This window comes from Cupressus sempervirens, chromosome 11, assembly GCF_028749045.1.
Source record: "Cupressus sempervirens isolate cs-2001-9-10 chromosome 11, ASM2874904v1, whole genome shotgun sequence".
In the NCBI taxonomy this organism is placed as follows: domain Eukaryota; kingdom Viridiplantae; phylum Streptophyta; class Pinopsida; order Cupressales; family Cupressaceae; genus Cupressus; species Cupressus sempervirens.
In genome coordinates, this window is record NC_143128.1 from 636029271 (window position 1) to 636053543 (window position 24273).

Consider the following 24273-nt stretch of genomic DNA (forward strand, 5'->3'; position numbering starts at 1 on the left):
CACACAATAATTCCACCATCCTACATAAGAGTTAGCAATGAGGTTTCGAGGAAGTTCAACCCTAGTAATAACAAATAGTTTAGAGAAAAAATACCAACTTATTGTAAGTAACTTTCTTATGGAATCCACAATCAAGGGAGAACGACTATAACACCCTATTGTAGAACTAGTTAAGGGAAAGACAATAAAGGAACTCTACTACAAATGACTTTCTTATGGAGTCTACAATCAAGGGAGAACTGCTCTAGCACCCTACTATGAGTAGCTTTCCTACGGAGTTTGCAATCATGCGAAAATTGTTACAACGCCCTATTGCAGTGTTAGTTAAGGGAAAGATAGTAGGGGCACCCTATTGTAAATGACTTTCCTATGGGGTCTGTAATCAATAGAGAGCTTCTAGGGAACACTATTGTAGTACTAGTTAAGGGAAAAATAATATAAAAAATAAGCATTCCTCTAAGTAGGCCACCTCATGTGGATGTCTAACACCTTCCATTGAGGCCAAGGGGGAAAAGGTTTTGCTCTTGGGCTTAGAATGGCATTGGCTTGCACTAACTTATCAAGAATCAAATTTTCTTTGAAGCTTATATTTTTTTTTACTTATGTTCACTTGATGGTTGTAGGGTTCATAATCAAAAGCATAAGGAAGAAGTAAATTTCACAAATCATTTTCATAACCCTGGCTCATTGCAAATTATATAATATATGGTTTAATCAAGAATTTTATGTATCTACATCGCGTATGCTTCATGTCTACATGCATTCATGTGTCTACATTGTGTATGTTATGTGTCTTCATGCACTCATATGTCTGCTTCATGTATTCTTTGTGTCTTGATGTGTATACTTTATATTTTCAAGTGAATACTCTATGTCTTTCTCTATAGCTTTGGTAGATCTAGGAAGGATAGAATAACTAAAAGTAAAACCAAAACATATAGATTCACAAGATGGCCTTCAAGAAAGCCTTATAAATCAATCAATCTTTGAATAAACATATATGAAGTTGAGTCTACAACTTATGGAACAAAAGATAAGTTGTGGATGAGACTCAATCTTTTCTTGAGGACAAGCAAAATTTGAGAGGGGAGGACTGTGATGTCCCCATTTTGGAAAGAATCTCCGAGAAAAACAATAATATTAATAATAATAATAATAAGAGAAAATGAGGTAATCTATTCTTAAAATAATATAATACATATATAATATATGCTTGAAATATTTTTTATATTTGAAATAATATTATATTAATAAATAAATAATGATAATAAATTTCTAAGTTACCATAGTTCATCCCTAGACCCCTTGGACCTGCAGAGTTCGAGCTGGTTTGATATTTGTGTCTAATTCATAGTCCGGTTCAGGTAGGGTTCCAATTTTTGCCTGCTGGTTTGAACACAGTTCGAACCACATGCTTTTTGGGCCCCACGGATGGCAATGAAGTGTTTTTTTTTTTTTTTTGCAAAATTTATTAAGTTTTCGGTGTCCACAACCCTAAAAGGTTGTTATGAAATGCTTTTGGTGGCCTCTCATTATCATTATCATTGTCATTTTTTGAAGAATTTGATGCCAATACCATTGTTGTTGCTGCTGATCCCATTGATATTAGATTGCTAAGTCAACAAATGCCAAGGAAGAAGAAGATGAAGAAGATGAATATGAAGAAGAAGAAGAAGAAGATGATGATGATGATGAAGATGATGAAGAAGAAGATGAAGATGAAGATTGACGAGCTAAAAATATTAATAGATTTTTATTCCATTAGTTGAACAATGAACGTGAAACAATGATACTTGAACTTGATGCTATGATTTATTTTTAATGTTTTGAGTCTTTGATACTTGAACTTGATGGTATGATTTATTTATAATGTTCTTTGATGTTGAACTATATGATGGTATGATCACCATGATTACAAGTTTATGGTGTATTTGTTGTTTAAATGTGATTATGCTACTTTGCTACATTCTAATTTTAACTCATGCTCCATTAATATGAGTGTGTGTATATTTTACATGTTTTTGTACCCTAACAAACCGAAACCCCTTTCCAAAATTTTCACGAACTTGCGAATCGGTTCTCGAACTTCAAACTTGGAACTAAACCCGAACCAATAACTTAGATAAATTTACATACTAAAATCAATATTAAATCTAAAAATAACAAATAACAAAATAAAAATTATTATAATAACATATGATATAATTTATTATCAATAAAATAAGATTTATAAATAAATAATAAAATTATCATTAATGAAGAAATATATAAAATTAACTACAAAAAATACTATAGTAAAAAACTATTTTACCTTTCTAAAAAGGAATAGTAATAAATGAGAATAAACTTTGAATAAGTAAATAATTAATATAATATAAAATAATATAACCTAACTAAATCTAATGAAAAGTCAAGAGATATTTAAGAAAGAGATCTAACTCCTTCCAAATAAGATATAAAAGGGAGGAGAGTTCATTTGGAAGAGGGAAGGAAGAAGAGGAAAATATAGGAGTAAAAGAAAGAATAATGGAAGAGGAAATTAATATGAAGAAAATAAGGAAGTGAATTTTTTCAAAAGGTATCAATGATACTCAAAGGATGTGACTCTTCAAAAGGGCCATAATTATGAATGGTTGTGACTCTTAAAAAAGAGGGTTGAAAATTCTCTGAAACATGATGAAGAGAAGAGACCTTTCACTTATATAGGTAGATTAACACAATCTATTAAGACCATATGAAATGTATCTATTCTTGGAATCGGCCAATATATAGTTGTATCGGGAAACCATGACAAGTGATAGGACGGGGACATTATATTCTTCGAGTCGAAGCTTTTGGTTGCAAGATTTTGTAAGGCTTACGCAATACTTGCCTGTTACCAAGTTCTAGTGCATTGCAAACTTCATTATTTCCTGAAGATTTATGTTTTTGTGAGGGACCAGAGGAGGCTTTCAATCATTCTTCTTTTTCTTGCCTTGTTTCTCAGCAATGAGAGGTGGTTGATAGGATTCCATCAATATTTCTCATGTGGGAACTCTATAAGAGCTTGTATGTATTAGCAAAGGCCACTAATATACTTTAGGATTTTGTGCAAGTCTATTCAGAAAAATCCAAACCCGCATAGAGTTCATGAAGCTTGTTTATGTAATCTAACACTGATAGAGTCCTTGTGTTTCAAAAAATGAAATTTTTCGTACACATCAAAGTAGTGTTTTTGAATATTGATAACTTAGAAGCTCACTGAAATCATATTGTGCGCCACTATATTCAAAATAACTATCCTTCTTCTAATTAAGAAACTTCCACCATTAAACTACATAAGATATCTTCAGAATTGTTGAGCTAATCTTTTTTGTATCTGTGAACTTGTTTAAGGTGTACTAAGCCTCTAGGTATCAAATCCATTAATCCAATGCCTCAATACTATCTTACCTTGATAGAATAAATATCAAGATTAACCATTTACAGACTTTGATAATGAAAAAAAAAGACTACTATGTGTTGCAGATTTTGGTAGTTGAAACACTACGTCAAGGAACTATGAGATAGGTTTTTTCTATATCCCCTGAAAGTTACCAAGACAAGCTTTAGTGTTTCTAATGAAATAGTTTTCTTGTGCAAGAAAACATCTTTGTGTATTGCCTTTTGGGTTATGTGTTTACCCCCTTGAAAACAAGCTCTTGTGCAAAAATAGAGCTTCTTGTCATAAACCTTAGAAATTGATTCCTTAAAAGCCTGCAGTAAACAACTATGAATGTTACATCCCAAAATTTTGACCTAATTTTAAATTTATTCATAGTCGTTAGACTGAACGGATTTTTCTTTCATAACCATATGAAGTAGGTAGTTATTTATATCCATTGTATTAACTGTTTAATGAAGATGGTCGTTATCCATTATTTGTCATGTGGTGTTTAGCAATTGCTTGATTTTGGAATTATGGTTAATAATTAAATTCTTTTAAATGTTAATATGAAAATTATTATGGAACTTGTTATTATTGGGGAAATATTGCACGAGTGATTGCAGGAGAAGATGAAGGGGGGAGCATTGCTAAATGGGATCAACGGAATGGGATACTAGCTTGATCCAATCAACAGGTTGACAGGTATGACTTTAAATTGCTTTGGTAAGGACCTAGCGACTTGAACTTCAGGATACAATTGAAGGACCCACATGAGCTATTAAGTAAACATTTTAAAACATAAAATAATTTAATTAAAATATAATACATACCTCAAAGGATTTTGATTGATCTTTCCACCAAATAATTATAATTAATAGCTATGTACGCACACATAGATATAAGAATAAAGTGACACCATAATATTGTTATTTCTTTTATAATAGTATGATGTCACCTCCTAATTATATCTACGTACATATAAATAGATATAAACCATAATTATTTTTGATTTATAACCTTTAAATCTTTTTCCATCTTTATTTCATTCTTTTTGATAGAAAACCGAATGACACTTGGCATATTTAATTGGCGTCCAAGAGCCAAGACTCTTTTTCTTATGTTACGGGTTCTTGGAAGCCAAAGAGTCATTTAACCTTTAAAATATCATGAGGTCAAGAGAGACGGAGTATATACAAAATCATATTTCCGATTTCCTTTCTCATTTCCGACTTCCATCTACCACCCTATACCTCTGCAAATACCATCTGAAATCTCTGCATCTATAACATTGCCAATCTCTTTTCTGCCTTGTATTAATCTTCTTGTTGAAGACGTGATATATTTCACTGGATTTTGTGCCTGAAGATCAATTTGGGGAAGAGTTGAATCATACCGTCTAGCTAGACTCCTATCTTTCCAGATTATATCAAGTTATGTGGTCAATCATGTTCCAAGCATTGTTGTATATTTCTTTATCAATTATTATTGAAATCCGATTACCATAGTAGTAAACTGTAGTTATATTCATCATAAGAATCATCAGTTAGTTCCTCTTTATAAAGAGTTATTTATGATGTTATGAAATCATGATTTAAATATGCCACTGGAAATCAAAATCAAATGATATTTCTGCAAGTCTTAAAGAACATATTCTTTCAAATCACAAATTGTGATAAGCTGGAAACATATAATATTTATGAATCAGTTGAAAATCAATGGACAGAACCGATTGCTCTAAGATTCCGGGCACCTAGGACTCACCGGCTGTATAGCTATGGAAAAGGTGAAGTAGTGAGATGGAATCTACTATGACATGGTAATAAAGTCGGATATGATACAATAAATCTAAATAATTTTATAGCTCATGCTCGTCCATATAGTTGTATCCCCTTTGTCAAGTCGAGCGGTGGTGATCGGGTCATTAAACCCATTAGAAAACCTTGGCCAAGGTTGTTTAAAGGCATGTTTGCCATCTATGATCACTTGATGTAAGTGGAGCCAGTTATTCAGACATGACCATCCATAACTGTGCGGACAATCTAAACACCGGAATGCTCAAGTGGCTGGACTAAAAGTATCCCAAGCCTGATCCCGAGGTAGGGAGGGCCTTACTACTTCAATAGATTGTGTGAGGATAAGTATGATCCGAGGTTGGGAGGTTAAGCCTAAGTCAATACTTCTCCTCTTACCGAAAGCCGAGGCTTGCACAACCAACTAAAGACTCACCGGATATTACTTGTATGTTCTTCTTCTTTTTATGTTAAGCATTTACTTTACTTGTATGTAGGGAAAGATAGTAAATCATATTCCAGTTATTTCAGTTAATCGTTAATATAGTTATGTCAGATGATCATTGTTACCGTTATTTTCAGTTAATCGTTAATATAGTTATTTCAGATGATCAATGTTATAGTTATTTTCAATTAATCGTTATTATAGTTATTACAGTTGATCATTGATACAGTTATTTCAGTTAATCGTTAATAGAGTTATTTCAAATGATCATTGATACAGTTACTTCAGTTAATCATTTTTATTATTTCAGTTAATCGTTGGTAGTTAAAAGCAGTTAATGTCTAATGAAACGGAATTCAGTTGTGGAAAACTCTTTATCGATCGTCTTTATTTTGTTATTAAAAACCGTTTGTTACAAGGAATGCCATGTCAATGGGTAGTGTTCTAAAACCAATACTTCATCGTAAGATCAAGAGTTGCACAAAGGATAATCCGCAAACGAAGAAATAATTCAATTTAATTAATTAGAAATGTAAAGTTTCTGCAAATACTGTACTAAAACTCAGACTTCTATGATATCCTTTGATTGCTAAATATGATCTCCTTAATATTCTGAAGTAAGGAGTTATCAGAATGTTGAATGTTGTTCTGAATTTTATTTATTTCTGCAATATATTCATATAGGTATTATTGCTTGAGGGAGCAGACTTGTGTTTATTGTGTTCTCTCAAACTACAATAAAACCTACCCTTTATATCAAGACCAAAGGGCATGTCCCTTAAAGGGACATGACCCTATCTAGGTCGGCCAAACACCTCTTGTAGAAATCGGTGCCTAGAAGTAAATAATACAAAGTTTAACAAACATAACCATTTGTTATAGTTAGTACACAATATAATTTCTGCCAAGGATCGCCGCCCATTCTAATATCAAATCTAGTGTATATATATGCCATCTATGATATAATAGGTGAAGATTCAGGTGCGGTCTGCACTTCTCAGACCAGTATAATTATCATGATTAATATTTAACAAGGAACTTGTGTTGAAGATACAACAAAAATGATAGAAAAAATGTAGAATCACCATTGCATATTCGACAAGAAGAATGAATAGAAATGAGATATAGTACATGAGATTGCAATGCTAGATTGCATTGAGAATGCATACAAATGAACTGTGTAGCCGACATGAATCTTCCAATATTATACCTTGATACATTTAAATCAAGGAGATGACAGAAAATAAAATTACAAGAATGGATGGCTATAGAGACCAATAAGTTCCAACCATTTCAACTTCATTGGCCATGGCTGGATCAAGAATATGAAGCCCTGTTGCACAACATGGACCCAATTAATGATGTAGTTTTCTCTTGTGCATGTAGATCCTGGCATGGTGATGTGCTTTATGCAGTGTTGCTCGCAGCAAGCACAAAGATGCAGTGTGTACGGTAAGACTATTATTCCTTTATGCAATTAACAATGGAAATTGCAAAATGAAGCAAGTTGTCAGAGACCCAAATCCACCTCAGCAATGGTCAATCCTGACTCAAAGCTGTTGCACTTGGAACATTAAGCCTGAATCTGACAGCATCCTCCTCTAATTTAACATCATAAGATCATTATGCCCCTCGTTCAAATAATACTAGAAATACCTTAATAAGCAGTATTTAAATTCTATGTACATGAAATAATAAAACATATAGAATTTAACACCATTAGTTACTTTAAAGCATAGCTCAACCTCAACCTGACACCATAGCTAACCATTGTCTTATGTTACACAGGGCAAGAAGTTGACGGTGACTTTCAGATCACACTCTGTCGTAGAGAATAATTGTTCTCCAAAATCAATCTGACACTAGAGCCTTGATAACATTATATAGGAAATTGTGGAAACACTTTGATATTTACCCTATGTCAAAAGGGTGGGTAATGGAGTTTCTAACAAGCTAGGCAATTTAAGTGTAACTAATAACAAGAGTTGAGATGTTTTTTATTCTAATACACTACTGTCAAAGGCCCCACTCATTCTTACAAAAATACTGGAAGCAATTTTTCTGGAGGTGTTGTTATTATCTTATTATTTTGGATTGCAGAAACTCTAGGTTTTGGATCACAACCCTATAACTAATGCATTGGTATTTTTGTTTATATTTCCCAAATATAAATTAGTCTATTAAGTTAGGATTTTCCAGGGTTTTCCATAATAAGCACCCCCATACTAATCTCATATCATCAACCCCCCACCCCATTTGATCAGCTTGGCAATATTAAGATGTATAAATAAAAGGAACCTTCTTAATAAATTCTTAAAATCTCTTCACTGTTTTTCTAGTCAGTATTCTCTTTCTGTAGACGAAATGGCCCTAACATTTTATTGCATCTCTACTCTGTTTTCACTACCAGCATTCTTTACACCATAGCATCTTCTGCTTGAGTAGTGGATTCAGTATTTCTTAGTTGAGTTTACCAACAACTACAACCAGTAGTCTCAAGACTTAGGACCCCACCACCAGCCACCTCCAATATAGACGCCACCAACAATAAAAGCTTTCCAGCTCCAATGTCCTATTTTGCCTCCATATTTCAGATTTTTAATGACTTTTTACAAGAAACTACATTTTTCCTGCCTTGCTAGATTTGAAGTGTGACACAAACTCTTTTCTTTGTCATACTCATTGTAATTCTTTCTTTGGTGAGCTCTTCATAATATTTTAAGGCATTAAAAATCTCAGACTTCCTAATACAAAATCATTTCATGTCTGTCATTTTATGTAATTAAAGGTTTATATGGAAAGGCCTTGCAATAATTCTTCCATTTGTCACATCACACGGTGAAATGTAAAGTTCAACATTTTAGAGCTGTAATTTCATCTCTCTCATTATTTTGGGCAAGAGATCTGTTGTAAAATATTCAGAGACAGATTTTACAACCTCCAGGAATACTCCATTTGAGGCTTCCAGAAAGAAGACGAAAAGAAATCCTTTTACTTCCAAACAAAAACACCCTTTTCACAAAACAGAATTTTAAGTCTCAAAAGCCTATCTACCAGAGCAGTGGCGAAGAACTTTGATGCTTTATCTCACTATCAGTATCAGACAAGTTTACAGCTTCATGTTATGGAGCTTTTGCAGAAGACCTCCCAGCTACAGTTGTCGATGAAGCTCTAAACAATGCGTAAAGTTCAAAAACCCATGCAATTAAATTTCCTTCTGCCACCAAAGGTACTAGTAAAAATCTTCCTCAATGGCATCTCAAATCCCCATGAGATAGCCCCAGGTAAATTTCAAACTCCTAATTCTTATCAGGCCTCTGTTACTCCTTTGTTTTCTAATGCTAGAATGAGGGATAAGCTCATCCTTAACATCTCTAATCAAAATAATATAATGCATAGCCATTCTTATTCAGTTGAATTGCATTTATAAACCAGAAGGCATAAAGCTCAGCCACAATTCAGAACTGCAACAAATGCATAGCCTACCCCTACAGTTACTGAATACTACTTTCAACAAGAAACACATGCCACGCCCCTAGCAATACCTTCTTTGTGCCTGCTACAAGTACTCCACATGAATAGCAGCCTCAACCCAATTTGGCTATCATATGCCAATTCCTCCAATCCAGTAAACAAGCATAACAAAGGACTACTACTCTCAAGAAAATTGACTTCCCCTCAAACCAAAAATCCACCTTTCAACCTGTTGCATGGCAACCTCAATGCATTTTGAAGACCAATGTAACCCGTTGCTAAATTGTGAATCATAACACGAGTGTTTTTCACCAAAATTTTAATGAGAATCATGTAAATTTTAACCAGAGTTTTAATGATAGTCATGCTACTGCTATTCAAACTTGATAATATGTATACAGAGCTCATAGACCTTCTTCAGCAAAATCTGAATAGAAGCATGCTGAATCATCTAAACAAAGGAAAACACTTGTTGGCAACCACAAAACTGAAGCTGATACATTACGAGCAGTTTTGAAAAAACTAAAAAGCCCAAAAAGCCCTGTTTCTGTTTCAGGAACCTCTTCAAATATAGTTATTAGAGAACAAAGCAATGCCATGCTCTAGCCTGCCAATGTTGCTCATCCAATCAAACCATAGAAGCTGAGTATCCTGAAGCTGATGTAATGATATCAATTGTCCAGTGTAGAGATCCATTACATGAGTTCTAATCTTAACATTGTAATCCACTTCCAGGACAGGTTTGCTTGCTCCCAGAAGCTTTCAGGTTTTATCTTGCTGTTATTCTCAGTTAATATTTTTAGGAATGACCAATTCAATGCAAAACTGCTACTCTAGCAAAACAGTTTTCTGTTTTGTGCTCCTTTTATCTGTATTAAAAACCTATCTTCAATCAAAACAATCAAAAAAAAAAAACTCTACATTTTTTATTGCCATTTGTCAATCTCGGATTAAAATTTGGAGACAACAAATAAATCTTCCTAATACACATCAAAATTTGGCTACAAACCGCTCGTAATGCAGTGCAACACTATAAAATACAACAGAGTCTAGACTTACCATTGGATTTCCATCCAAACTTCTTTTGGCATTTGAATAAGATAACAAGAAAGTTTTCAATCCCCAAGGAACACTGCAAAAGCAATGTTTAATTAATTAAAGAGCAACAAGTCAAAACCAATCAAACAGTATAAAGTGACAAGGAAGTGGTATAAGCATACCATACCAAACAGCATATACTATTTTATAATGGCAAACTTACGATAAAGGGAAGAAAATATCTATCTAATACTCATATATTGGATCCTGCAAGCATGAACTTGGTTTCCAGAAGATAAAATATCGATATTTTAGAAACCTAAAAACTCAATAGCAAACCTTTGTGATTGAGGTCTCTTGCTCTCTCTTTCATCCTGATTTGTCTTCCCTGACTTCCCACATTCACTTTTAGGGCTGTCCTGTTGAGATTTAGAAGACTGAAAACAGTCATCTACAAATCCTTAAACACAGTCTTGTCTATAAACAAATCCTTACACCTTCAAGCTATAGTCATGCAAACATTCTCAGTTTTTGCTAGGGATCTCATCATGCTTAAGTAAGCAGCCTCTACCACTGAAAGGATAGAATGAACACTCCCATACATATGTACAGTTCTCTATTTGCAAAGAACAAACTGAAGAAAGAAATTACATTAATGCCCCTAGATTCCCAAAGTAGATCAATGGGCTTCAAAACATGTACTCAGTTACTATAGAGAAGTAGCAGGGTAAAAAGGGCTTAAATTATCTGAAATGAAAGACTTCATTGCTAGATTTTACTCTCATGGCCAAACAATAATCTCTCTTAATCGAGGTTATCTTCTCCAAAAATTGTGTGAAAATCCACATAAGGAAGATTGGCTTCTCAAAAGTTAGAACCTGAATGATTTCAGCTCCAGATTATAATACAATAAATAAGCCTTGTAATTTACTAGAGACCTATCATTCCAAACGATTCGGGTGCTCACACAAATAAATTCAAATCTCTTGAGAATATGACATACTCATCTTTTGTCATATCAACAATCTTTACAAAAGCAAAGCCACCAGTATTTGCCATCGGTACACCGATGCAAATTTGAACTTAATAAAATCATTCCTTTCTATAACATCATACACTGACGTATCATTTTCATACATATGCATAGCAACACTATCACTCTTATTCTATTTAAAAAAACACAAATTTAAATATGGAGGAACATTTACTAAATTTAATATCAGCAAGAAAAAAGGTGCATGTCCATGTTCATGTTCAAAGAAACAAGTGAAGTAAAGTTTCAATGGGTCAATTTGCTAGTTTTTTGATATAATAGGAACATTGCAAACAGAAGTTGCAACACTTCAGGAAATGATCCTTCTATGAAGTATACAGGCATCTGTGTGGTGAATGGCTAGCTATCTGTTTCAATAATAAAAACTATATTTGAAAAATCAAAACAATACAGAAAAATTAAATGCCAAAAAATGGTAGAAATGTGTAGCTATTTCATTGTCAGAGGATGCATGGCTAGGTATTCAACAGAAAATTACTCAGCAACACATGGAATGTTTATTTTCTGGTATTAGCAACACAACTTCCTTGTTTTACATGGCAGCATCATTTATAAAACAGAAAATAATATCATCAGATATTTAGAATGGAGATTTTGTTTTTTTATCAAATCATCATTATTAACAAACATATTATATAATCTTTAAGGCTTTAACCATTGGAATCCCCCTTCCATTTTCGCAAAACAATGTCACTAACAACATGCAAACAAAATAAGCTTGTAGATAAAAGACAAATTTAAGGAAATGTGTAAATCATTTGAAATTTCCATTTAAAGTAAAGTGAATTTAAGCCTCAAAACAAATTGACACATAAGGAATAAATGAATAACAGATCCTATAAAGTGAAAAGGTGAACTTTAATGAATATGCATAAGAACTTCAGAGTCCTCAACAGGACAAATAAGTATAAGAAGAGAAAACCTCAGAGAGATGAATCTACAGAGAGAAACACAAATTAACTTGTGATGTGATACAAGTTAGGAAAAAGACGAATCAACCATGAAATAATTAGATCATACTGTTGATAAAGGGGTTACAGTTCTGTTAAATGTGAGTGATGTGAGATGTAGAGGAGGTTATCCCCCTTGCGGAATCCGATCCCCTAACCAACAAGGCCCCGGGTGCAGCATACTCCTAAAACAAAATTCATATATTTGTCATTCTGAATGCTAACCATTTATGATTTATCATTAGGTCATAGGTCCAACAATGAATATTTTAAGCACCTTTTTTCAGGGTGGATTTAGCCCGCGGTTTTGTTAATGATTTAATGTTTTGTATTTTCTATATATTATGCATTTGAGATGTACAGTAATGTATTTTGAGAATCTAATAGCAGATGAGTTGCCTCAAGATGACCATTCGCGATACTCCTATCACTATGAGAAGCTTGCTCTAGAAGTATATTGTAATCTGTTATTGATTTCTGAATAATATATTGGACAACTTTTGAAGTGTGGGGTTTTTCTCCCAAAAAGGTTTCCCCCACATAAATCATTATGTTGTGGTATGCATGTTAATTATATTCATCTCTGTTAAGTTTTTGTAACAGTTATAAGATTCTGAGAAAGATTTTACATAACTCTCCTCTCAAGATTAGTGTAGGAAATTGTTGAGCTAACTTAACTTCCTTCCAATACAAACCTAGAAAAGGTAGCAACCATTTTGGATAGTCCATGTTCTCCAGTTAGAATATTCTTAAACAAATAGTCAACCTACGAAAAGGAATATCCAATGACAATGAAGAAGCTTGGTTATTAAGTGTATATAGTGGTTGGTATGTGCACAAATTTTCTCGGGATACGTATATAATAGCATCAAAATGAAATCAGCCACAATATCATCAATCGGAATGCAAATGTGACTAAGAAAAGAATATGTTTACATTTAAGTCTAAAAAAGACTTCTAGGATAAAGACATAAAACTCATGTCCATTGCTACAATAGAGTATAGTGAAATAAGATGATACAATGGTAATGAAGTCTTAAGCAAATCATCAGTTAGGACAAAAACCAAAATTAAATAACATAATTATTAATATTGAATTGTTTCACATGGAGAGAACAGATAGATTCTTTCCCATGTATTAGGGGTAAAACAGCATTGTCATAACAGAAATAAATTCATAATAAAGCTTCATTTATCAATGCCTTTTCCCTGTATTAACCAATAACAATCATATCTAAGCAATAGCTATCTGACAAATTAATGATAATACGAGGTATGTCAATACATCAAAATATTTTATTTGCATTCATTTTATAAAGGACTGACATCAAAACATCTTCACAAATCCCTACAAAGGCAAAGACAACAGTCACATGACAGATGTGGATAGAGGAAAAGGACCCAACATGGCTGAGGAGAAAAAGTGCAGTAACGAAGGCAACACAAATTTGAATTTTTTTAACAATGCAAACATGAGAAAATTAGTTATTAAAAGCAGTAAGCTTATTTTTAAATTGCATTGACTAATTTTGGTCACTTGAGGAATTATAGTTTCTTTCTTACATAAATGGGGAATGGTGGACATTTGCTAAAAGTAGACATAATATGTTGCCTGATGATAAAGATCACCTAATTTGAATGGAAGTTTTTGGTTAGCACGACCCTCAGAACACAACCTCCATACTGCACACTAGAATGTAATGATTATACCAAAATTGGAGACTCCTTGATTCTGTAATCCACAATGCTTAAGAAAAAGATTTCTAGATATATTGATATTAAAAGATCTCTAGATAAATTGTAAATATCAAATATCAGCAATCAACATTTCCAACCACAGAATGTGGTTCATAAATCATAATGAGGATGACAAAATGGTTAAGCACAAACTAACCATACAGACCAGACACTATAATCTCAGAAATCATACTTTTTCTGGCAACACATGCTTTTAATTTTAACTATAGATAAGCCAGCATTTAAAAAAGAAAAAGAAACTAAAAATCCACCTGCTGCACTGACGCTGCCTTTGCTCTCAAAGAAGCCTCGAGAAATTCTGCCTCTTTCTTCAATTTCCGAATGCTTTCTAGATCTGTGCAAGCAGCTTCTAAGTGCTCCTTATCAGAATTAGAGCTACAAAGATGGATTTCTTTAAATAATCCTTCTAATTTGTTCAGGGCCTCATCAACATTCTGCAACTCCTGCAACAAGAAATAAGAAAATCAGAAGATATGTTGTGGTACAGAAAAAGAGAATAACTAAAAATGTGAAGCAGCTGAGACTCTCAAAAGACCTGTGAAAAACTAGAGGTAGCCTCCTAGTGACCAACACTTATGGATTATCTTGACCTCAACTCTCCTAAAACCTTCAAAAAGCATTGTCTAACACCCCCAATGGAAGCCAAACACAGTATTATATATGAATATACAAAGCAAACAAAATGGGAAAGTGAAAACTTGCAGAGAACAACATTTTCTTTGAAATTGTTGGGACTCAAAAAGACCTACATGGCATTGAAACATTTACTTATTGACTGAGAGTGTAGAACAAAGAGATTTTTACTCACTCTTGCTGGAGTTCCACCCTTCAAGTGTTGAGGAAATGGATGGTGACAATGGAAGGAAAAAAATTTGAAGCAAACCCAAAATTATATTCATCAAAGTGAGATTCAAAGTACATATTCATCAACAATGTATAAGCATTCAGTTAGCTTCAGGATGACTGTTCAAATTCTAGAAGGAAACAAATATTTGTAATACTAATAATAATATCTTTTTATACTTTTTCACTAACTTAAAATTACATAAATAGTACTATATACCCCCTTAATCTGAACTTATCTATTTTTTTCTCTTAAAAGCGTTTCCAACAGCACATCAACTGGTTGCTCTACAATTGGACAATATAAGAATTTAACAGTGTCATTTCTCACATAATGCTGAATTAAATGGAATTCAGTGTTGATGTGCTTAATTAGGTCATCAAATTTAAAGATTTGTTGCCATTTTGACTACAGAAGTGTTGTTGATGATGAGTGATGTTGATCAAACATGTTTCCTACAAATCTTGAAGAATCCTTATGAGCCAGAATATTCACTGGGTGGCTCCTAAAGCTTCCATATATTCTACATGTTACATCCCAATTTTTGACCTAGTTTGAAATATAGCCGTTGAGGTTCACATGAAGTCAGTTGGCAGTTTAATTTGATATAATCTGACAAAATGGTAAGATAGTCATTATGATTTCAAGTGAAGATGACATGTTAGTTGATCGTTAATCCTAAATTCATAGAATTAAGATGAAAGGTTAACTGATATTATTATTTATAATTTATAATTTAATTACAGAGAAATTCCTTGCGGGGAGCATGTCGAACGGGTGGAAGCATTGTCAGAAAAGAATTAGGCAGGGCATCACCATCACTGGGCAGACAGGTAGAGGACCTAGCAACTTGGAACAAAATACATCTGTGGAATCGCATGAGTTATTTTAATAAATAGTTTCATTAAAATAATTGAGTTATTTAATAAATAATTTAATTAAAATAATTAAATTATTTATAAAACGTATCTTAAAGGATTTTAAATTATCTTTTGTCATAGTATTTTTAATAATTGTTTATAAATGTTCATTTAAATATAACCATGATTTGGCACCATTATCATTTAATAATTTAATAGTTGTACTTTATGATAATGTTCGGATTATAATAATTGTATTATTATAATCTTCGAAATTTAATTTTTCGATTCTTTCCAAATTCTTATTCTTTTCTTTTTAGTCAATTTAATATTTTGGTATCCAAATAGTCATCTTGGTTTTCGTAGGGGTTTTCTTGTAACCGATGGAAGCCGTAAGAACATTTAATATATTTATTGAAACCTTTATCATGCATGGGCAGTCGTCCTTGTTCTCGGCATTCACCATGAGCCTTTGGCGTTCTCCTCTTTCCTATACACTTCAACATAACTCGGCAACATATTCTCTTAGCCTTTGGTGTCCATTACTGTCCCTAGTCGTGCAAGCCATAGCATATCCGAAACCTTCAACCAGCATACAAAACCCATTGTGGAGAATACAGCAAGTATTTTACAGAGTAATTCAGCGAGAGCTTATAGTGGCGGATTGGAGAACTTTTTCCAGAATCCGAGTCATATTATCACAGGGCCAAGTCGCATAAGACATCCTTTGTATTTAAGGAAAACGTTTTCACTTCCTTTTCTTGTTTGATATTAACTATGCAAATACACCTGTAGGTAAACGTACAGGATTCCTCATACATCTTGGCAAATATTTTTGTTTCTTTGTGTCATCGAACTGAGCATAGAACCAATCGAATTTCATTTCCAGTTTGTCTTTATTTCTTGCTGTGATATAAGTCCAGAAAGAAGTTGTTCATATTAATTCTTTCAAATTCATTATAACCTGTAGAAGATCAGTCGATTACTTTAGCCTTATTTTCTATTCAAATCAATAACTGCATGATACCCAAATAGACAACTTCTCTTAAATTTCTTTTATCTTAAAAGACCATCTTCTTGGATAGCATATATCATGCAATTTGAAATCATGTTTAAATCAAAGATAAGTTAATAAATCAGAGTTTTTCAACAAATGTACAAAATGAATACCAATCGACCATGGTAAGAAAAATGAGGCAAGTCATTATAAGACAATAATCTTTAAAGTTTTGATGCAGGAAAGAGATGACTTCTTTTTCAGTTTGCCTTTAAAATTATTAGTAATGCAAGACAATGTGTAAAGCCAGCTATAATCCTTTCAAGTAACAAGTGAGTCGTTTCTCTTAATCTGTCATAACCTTTTGGAAAAACATAATTTAGATAATAAGTCGGATGCCCCCCTTGTTCTGAATTAAGCATGCTGATTTTCTTTATAGGAGAGAAGATAAATTTCTCTGAATTCTTTATGATTCAAGTCAAAAATGTATCATTCCAGTTTAGAACTTTTACAACCTCATTTGTATACACAAATATCTAATTAAGTGAACACCAAGGATTTCACTAGGCGAAATGCCGGAATATATATGGTGAAGAAGGTGCGAAGTACCATAGTAAATTAATATGTTAACACCAGGGAGTCACCGATTTGATGGCCTAGGAAAGGTGAAGAGGTGCAGAAATCAAGATTGTCATCAGAATAAGATAAAATATGATAAATAATAACATTAGCTCATGCATGTTTCATTCATGAAAAATGTTGTCAAATTGTTGAGATCTTTAAGTGAAATTCTATAATAATCAAATCTGTATCAGTTAAGATATTTCAATATTTATCATTTAAAATTAAATAATAGCTCATGCACATTCCTGTTACTGTGATCTCCTTCTACCGAGTCATGTGGTGAGTTAAATTATCAGGAAGCCCAGTGGATGGCAAGATGACCCCTGTCAATTCCGAGTAGGGAGGGCCTTTCTCGTCAGAGATCATGTGGGGATAAGTTGTGGTCCAAGGTTGGGTGGTAAAGCCCCTGATAATGTTTCACCTCTCTCAAGATGTCGGATAGGCGTCAGATAGAGATAAGCTATGCATTCATATGTTTATTTGAATCAGGTAATATCATTATTATTTATGAAGAGGTAAGATTAAATTGAGTGGATTTCATTCTTACTGTTGTTTACATCTAGACCTAAGAGATAGATTAATGGATTGTTTTTCATTTAAATGTATATCGACCATAAGTATATTCTGACCTTGAGTTACTGTCACAGTGAAACATTCGAAAGGAAAAGAGATCTGAAGCCCTAAATTGAATCCGTAGTCGCGGAAGCCCTAAATTGAATCCATGGTCGCGGAAGCTCTAAGTGGTAAAGCGGTATCAGAAGCCCTAAATGAACCGCTAGTAATTGACACCCTAATTGGTACAGTGATTTGTGATGCCCTAATTTAAATTATAGTGGTATTTAGTTGTAATCATCATATGATTTTTGAGATGGTGATTTTTAGATGATAGAAGACTTGTGAAGTTGTTATAGTGTATTTGTGGACTAACCCAGTGGTTGCAGAGACATCTTTAGTTGATTTTCAGTCTCAGTTTTTCGAGGTATGTGATTTCAATTTCTGAAGTAATTTCATTTAATGATATTTCAAGTTTTTAGTTAAGAAATTTTGTCTAACTGATTTTAACGGTAGATCTTATTCACATGAACATGAATGATATAACTGTCTTCCTATGAAACGAAATAATAACTGTATTCTTTGAGTATGTTAAATGTTAATTTAGACCCAGGAAAACCAGATGTTACACTGCACTAGTTGAAACAATAGTTGGCATCAACTGCTTCTTTGACTTCCAATTGCTTCACCCACAAAATCTGAATCTAAATATCCTGCAAGTTCGTAATCTTCTACCTCAAAGAATTCCAGCCCAAAATTATGGGTTCCCTTCATCAAAGAATTCCCTTTGCTACTATCAAATGAGTTTCACTTAGTTGTTGCACAAACCAAAAGAGAATGCAAATAGAAAAATAACTCTCTAGTCTAGTTTTGGCTACATAGATCAAACCTCCAATGACCTGTCTATACTCAGTTGTATCCCGAAACTCTACAGTATCATCTGATTTCAACTCCTCTTTTTCATCATTTGTTCGATGGGCATGTTGACTGGGTTAAACATTCCAAGCCGTACTGTTGAAAATGTAGATCATAGAGAATGTTGTAAACAAAGTACTTGTGAATATAGATCAAATAACAAAAATTGTATAGTTATGATCATCAAGATACACTACAAATACAAAGTATTATGCAAATGTTCATAAAGTTCTGCATTGTTGCATATCTTCCCCAAACTACACTACAAAAAATGAACTCCCAAGAACTAGTACAAAACTAACAAAAGATTTTCATTACTAAGAATTAATACAAAACTAATAGAGCATTTTCATTGCCAAGTAATTAGGTGACTTTATCGCAGAATGTTAACCTTATTTCCAGAAACCCTTCTGTAGAATCGTAGCATAAAAACCAAGTACACAATAAACATGCTGACCCAAAAATCAAATACATATATTTTAGATGCTTCTCTTATCTTTCAGTGTTGGACTTCTTCCGGCCAAGAAAGGACCCCTAGTCCTTTTCCTTGGCATCTTCTTTCGTGCTTTGTTGCTTTGTTCTATTGTGGACACAATTTGGTGTCTCTGTTGTGGGTGGTTTCCATTGTTTGTAAACTTACAGTCCCTTAGACCCTTGTTGGTCTCTTGTTGGACATTACTAAATTGATCTTATCTTATCTTAGAAAAGAATTCCTGGACCAAGTAGAAGATTGACAAGATGCCCCACAACCCTTGTCAAGATGTAGCTTCCAAGATGAATCCCTTAATTCCCACATTCCACCCTCCTCAAACACTTGAATTACCCGTCTACAAAAATTACTTGCTAGTTGTCAAGCTATGTCTCCATCAAGTTTTCTTATGATCTGCATAAAGGGTATAACGTTCAAGATCCAAAGACTCCCCAACTATCTAGGCAATAACACATATTGAGTTTTATCTACAATAGATCCCTTTTTGCCTTCCAAATTAGGCTTCTTAATATATAGATTTTTCATCACCACCAACATCCAAAGAAAATTACACAAAAGCCAAAAAGAACTTGTGCTTATCATGCTCTATATGTGAGAACTCGTGTCAAGATGTGGAAAATCCTTCAGCTTATAGTGTCTTCCAGCCTCCTCTTTGATTGGATTGCACTTTATCCATTTGATGTTGCATTATACTCTAGAATAGAACAAGCATAAGTCCAAAAAATCCATGTCAAATGCAGCAAAGATGACCCTGAAAAAACAAGTGCTATGTGTAGCCATGACAAATGCCAAAGATTAGTTGTTGGTTTAGTTTGACAATGGACCCATACACTAATTACCCTATATAAATGACAAAAACATTATCTTATACTTCCCAAATGAATATACATGTAGTTTTAAAGGTGTATATAAGACAATAAAAATAGTTTTGCACCCTACACATATAATGTACAAATAAAATTCTCTTAGAAGCCAAACTTGAAACTAGCTATGACTTTGCACTATCCTCCTAATAAACTTCATGTTAATGAGGCTTTGTGAGGTGAGGCTAAAGAAACATAAATATAAAAAACCAAGATTGTTAATGTTTACAGTTTTTGATCTTCTGAACTATTAAAACTACCTTCACAATTATCTAGCAACCAACTTTTCTTTACACACCTGTTTCATCCCTATACTCCATAGATCTGCAAACTACTAAGCTATATTTATCAATAGGACAATTGAAAAGAAATTGTTGCTGACTGCCAACTACCAAAATCGTCAGCTTAGGTGGTTGTTTACAATAAATTAAAAAAGCCTTGCTGTCCTGCATTTTGTCACCACAAAATGTAGGTAACAGTACGAAACTATTTCAACTTAGTTTCGCATTTCTTTGAGATAATTCGCTATTTAATTGGCCAACATTGATCAACCAATCAAACCCAATTAGAATATTGAAGGCTTTCATCAAGTCCTTTCTGTTTTTCGTTTTGTTAAGCCTGCACTAGATTTTTGAAGCCTTAAAAGTCCCTTTCTACATTTTTGAATCTTAGTTTGGTTTGTTTTGATCTTTTTGTATTCTTCAATCTCTTGTTTTCAGTTTTTCCTTTGATTCGATATTTCTTGGGGCTTAATCCGATCTCTCAGACAAAAGTTATATTCAACTGCCCAAAAAGTGGACTCTCTAGACTCATTTGCATAATTTAAAATATTAATGTTATATTTTAATGTTGAGTTGCACTTTCTGAAAAATCTAACTTAAAATGACTTTATGTAATGTTTTTAAGTTACTTTATCACTTTTAAATTATCACTTAAGTGATTTAAGTGACTTTAGTGCACTTTATGTTATAATTTCACGTTCAGTTGTTTTTTGATTTTTCACTTAAGTGACTATAATGCACTTTATGTTATTATTTCATATTCAGTTGCTTTTTGATTTTTCACTTAAGTGACTATAGTGCACTATATAGTCTAATTTAAATGTGAGACTTACATTAATGTTTTTAAAAAAATATCCAAGTAAAATGTTACTTTTAATTTAATACTTACACATCATATATAACCTATATAGTGTAAATATTCTATTTGACCCCTTTAAGTAATATTTGCTCTATAATCAATTAGACATGTGCTGCATTTAAAACTTAAGTAATGCAACCCAACAACATGTCTTCCTAAAAGTGTTACATGCAATTGCATCTCTAGAGTGCGATTGTGGCTTGTTTTTACCCAAAAGCATGTAAGTCAAAGCATTTTTCAAAACATGCAATAACACTTGGAGAGTGCAATTTGCATTTATAGGAAAAAATAAAACATGTCTTTGTACTTGGTGAGTGCGACTTGCTCTTTGGCGGCAAGTGTTTGACTTTGGAAAATAAAAAAGTGTATTTTTAAAACATGCAAAAGGCTTCCTAGAGTCCAATTTGCATGCAAATGAGCATTTCCAGCCAAAAACATTACATGCAAATGCCTCTTGTAGACAAATACTTACATGCAAAAGCCATTTTAAAGGCATAGCCCAAGAGTTACATGTGATAGCATCTATAGAGTGTGATTTGCACTTATACTCACAAGTGCAAGAAAAATAACACATGTTTGCATCTAGAGGGTGTGATTTTTCCTTTGGGAAAAAAAATTGAAGTCTAAGAGCAAAATAAAACATGTTTTTGCACTCTTAGAGTGTGATTTGCCTCAAAATTTTAAGCGAACACCGTTGCAAGCACATTTGTGCCCATATGCATGCAAAATGCTACATGTTATTTGGGCTAAGAGTCCGTTTTTGCATAAAAATGTCCAGAAATAATCATTTCCAACCCATGCATTTGCATTTCTAGGAGGCATTTTGACTACAGAATGCATGTAAATGCATTTGGAGTCCACTTTTTTTACCAAAACAAGCAAAAAAGGCTCAAGTTTATGCATTTCAAGGGCATGTTTTTTCATCAAAACACTCAAATACACGTATTTTGCAAAAAAACGTTTTGCATGTGAGAGAGTCTACAGACCGCAATGTGGATTTGCAAGCCAAAACGCCCATATTATTAGGCTTCCTAAATCCGATTTGCACCAAAAATGTGGAAGAAAGAAGATTGCAACAAACATCTTGATCTTGCATTGAAAGTTTGAATTTTTCAAAGGCTCTTAGTTGTTGCATTCATTTGCACTTAGAGAGTACGATTTTGGAGAAGACTTGTTCATTTCAACTCTCTTTCCTCCATTTTTAGCTCATTGAGCTCCAAGTAAGTAGAACATTTCAACTTTGCTTGCTTTACTACATTATTGGATTCTTTGGCTCGTTTTTCTCTATTTGTTCAAATGCAGCCCATGTCTTTTGCAATTTTTCTTTAAATAAGTGTGAAATCTTCTCATTTGCAAATGTAAAAGCTCTCCCACAGTCCAAAAAAGAAATTGCATGTGAAGGCAACGTTTGTCATGTCTGAGTCAATAGCAAGAGGTATGTTTTTGTTTTGCTCTTAGTTTTTCTTGTTTGTTTGATTGCTTGTTTTGTTTTCTTTTTGGAAGAAAGTTGAAGATTCCTATCCAAGAATGCAAGTGCATATACATGCTTTCACCTTCCATGCCAATCCATGCTTCATCCATTCTCCAACTCATGCAATTACATCCTCCGAACCCAATTACATATTTACCTCAAACAAAAATGATTCATTTTACCATATATAATTACCTATAGAGAACTCGATCACACTTTTAAATACCACATTTGTCATTTTGCACACATTCCTATGCATCCAGCTTGCATTCTTGGCCATATAAATGAAAGGCCATCTTTGCCCTCATGCAATCCATCCTTCTAAGTTCGATTTTAGTCCTTATGTCTAAATACATATGTTTTTCGGATCATTTCCAGCCTTCACATGTGTTCTATGAGTATTTAATCAATAATACGAACACCGTTTTCTTCATAGATCCATCATTGTCAATCAAAGTCCAACACCTTCATGTATCCAATCCCTTCAAACGATGTATTTGCTCTTAGAAATTTCTATGTTGCAACACAAAACATGTCCGCATCATCAAAATTGAAAGGGAAGATGAAATACCAAAATGATAAGAAGTTGGCTCACACGATTGCATCACTCGTTTCATCTCCTCTGGATCAAGCATCAGATATAGAGATTGATCATGTAGACATGGCTAATTTCTTGCAGAGAATCAAAGCTCCTACTAACAAGGAAATGAAATGCATCAAACGAAGAAATACTCATCTCGCGTCTACTTTTCTCATGGCTACCCTGGACCCTAAGTTCGTCTTGGGATGTACTTGACATTTCAGTCCTAAGTCAAAAACAATGAAGAATGCGGATGGCAAGGTCATTATGAGCCTAGATCCGAATGTTATTGAGAAAATCTTCAAACTTCCTCCAAATTCAGAATGCATAGACTTGTATAAGGAAATGTCTCTACAACTGTGGAATCAGAGCAAACTGGATTATCAGAGGAACACAAATGATAAATGGTTGGAGAATGAGAGATCTAATTTCTCCAGATGGCCCAGAACAACACACAGATCTGACTTCAAACTATTAATTAATGATTTGATTACTCTCCTTAGCAGACTCCATGGCCTTAAGGAATCTACTAACTTTGAACCTTGGATGTATAAGTTTATCCTTTAGATCTTTGATGACAAGGAACACATCTACTAGGGAGAGCTTATAAGTACAGCACTATGTGAATAGTTCGTTCATATGGGAACATCAACACCGTTCTACATGAATTCGTACTTGGTCTACATTGTTGCGGCTATGGGAACATTCTCAAGACTTTCCACCAAGGGAGATCGCACTCTAGTTCCTATCTGGAATCATTGTGATCAGAGTACATTGACACAAAACAGAAGGGTTCAAGACGCATTCTTTGGACATTTGAGGTGTCAATTTGACAAAGAGCTTGTAGTCAAGAGAGTATCAGAGGAAGCCTGGCAGAGGGTAAATTGGTTCGATTGCATTTTCTTGCAATTCCCAACTTTCACCTATTTGAGAGTTGGTTATTTTCAAGAACCGTATACCTCGCCAAAATATCCTACTGATAGGAACATTCTAATGGTGTTGACCAGACAACTCATGGAGGT

At 33.5% G+C, this 24273-nt stretch overlaps 1 protein-coding gene across 7 annotated transcripts in view; it reads right to left on the reverse strand.

The window, feature by feature from the left end:
- Positions 1–24273, reverse strand: part of LOC149531376 (uncharacterized) — a 165228-nt gene that overhangs the window by 94010 nt on the left and 46945 nt on the right. For 4 of the 7 annotated variants that reach the window (XR_016359172.1, XR_016359173.1, XM_089811524.1 and 1 more), the window contains exon 11: positions 14167–14358. Coding sequence is in view for 4 of the 7 variants with exons in the window: in XM_089811524.1 (XP_089667650.1) it covers positions 14167–14358 (192 nt within the window). In the remaining 3 variants the exon portion in view is untranslated. Of the gene's footprint in view, positions 1–10174; positions 10248–10492; positions 10573–14166; positions 14359–24273 lie in introns of all 7 variants that reach the window. The other 3 variants (XR_016359171.1, XM_089811522.1, XM_089811521.1) reach the window with 1 other exon arrangement.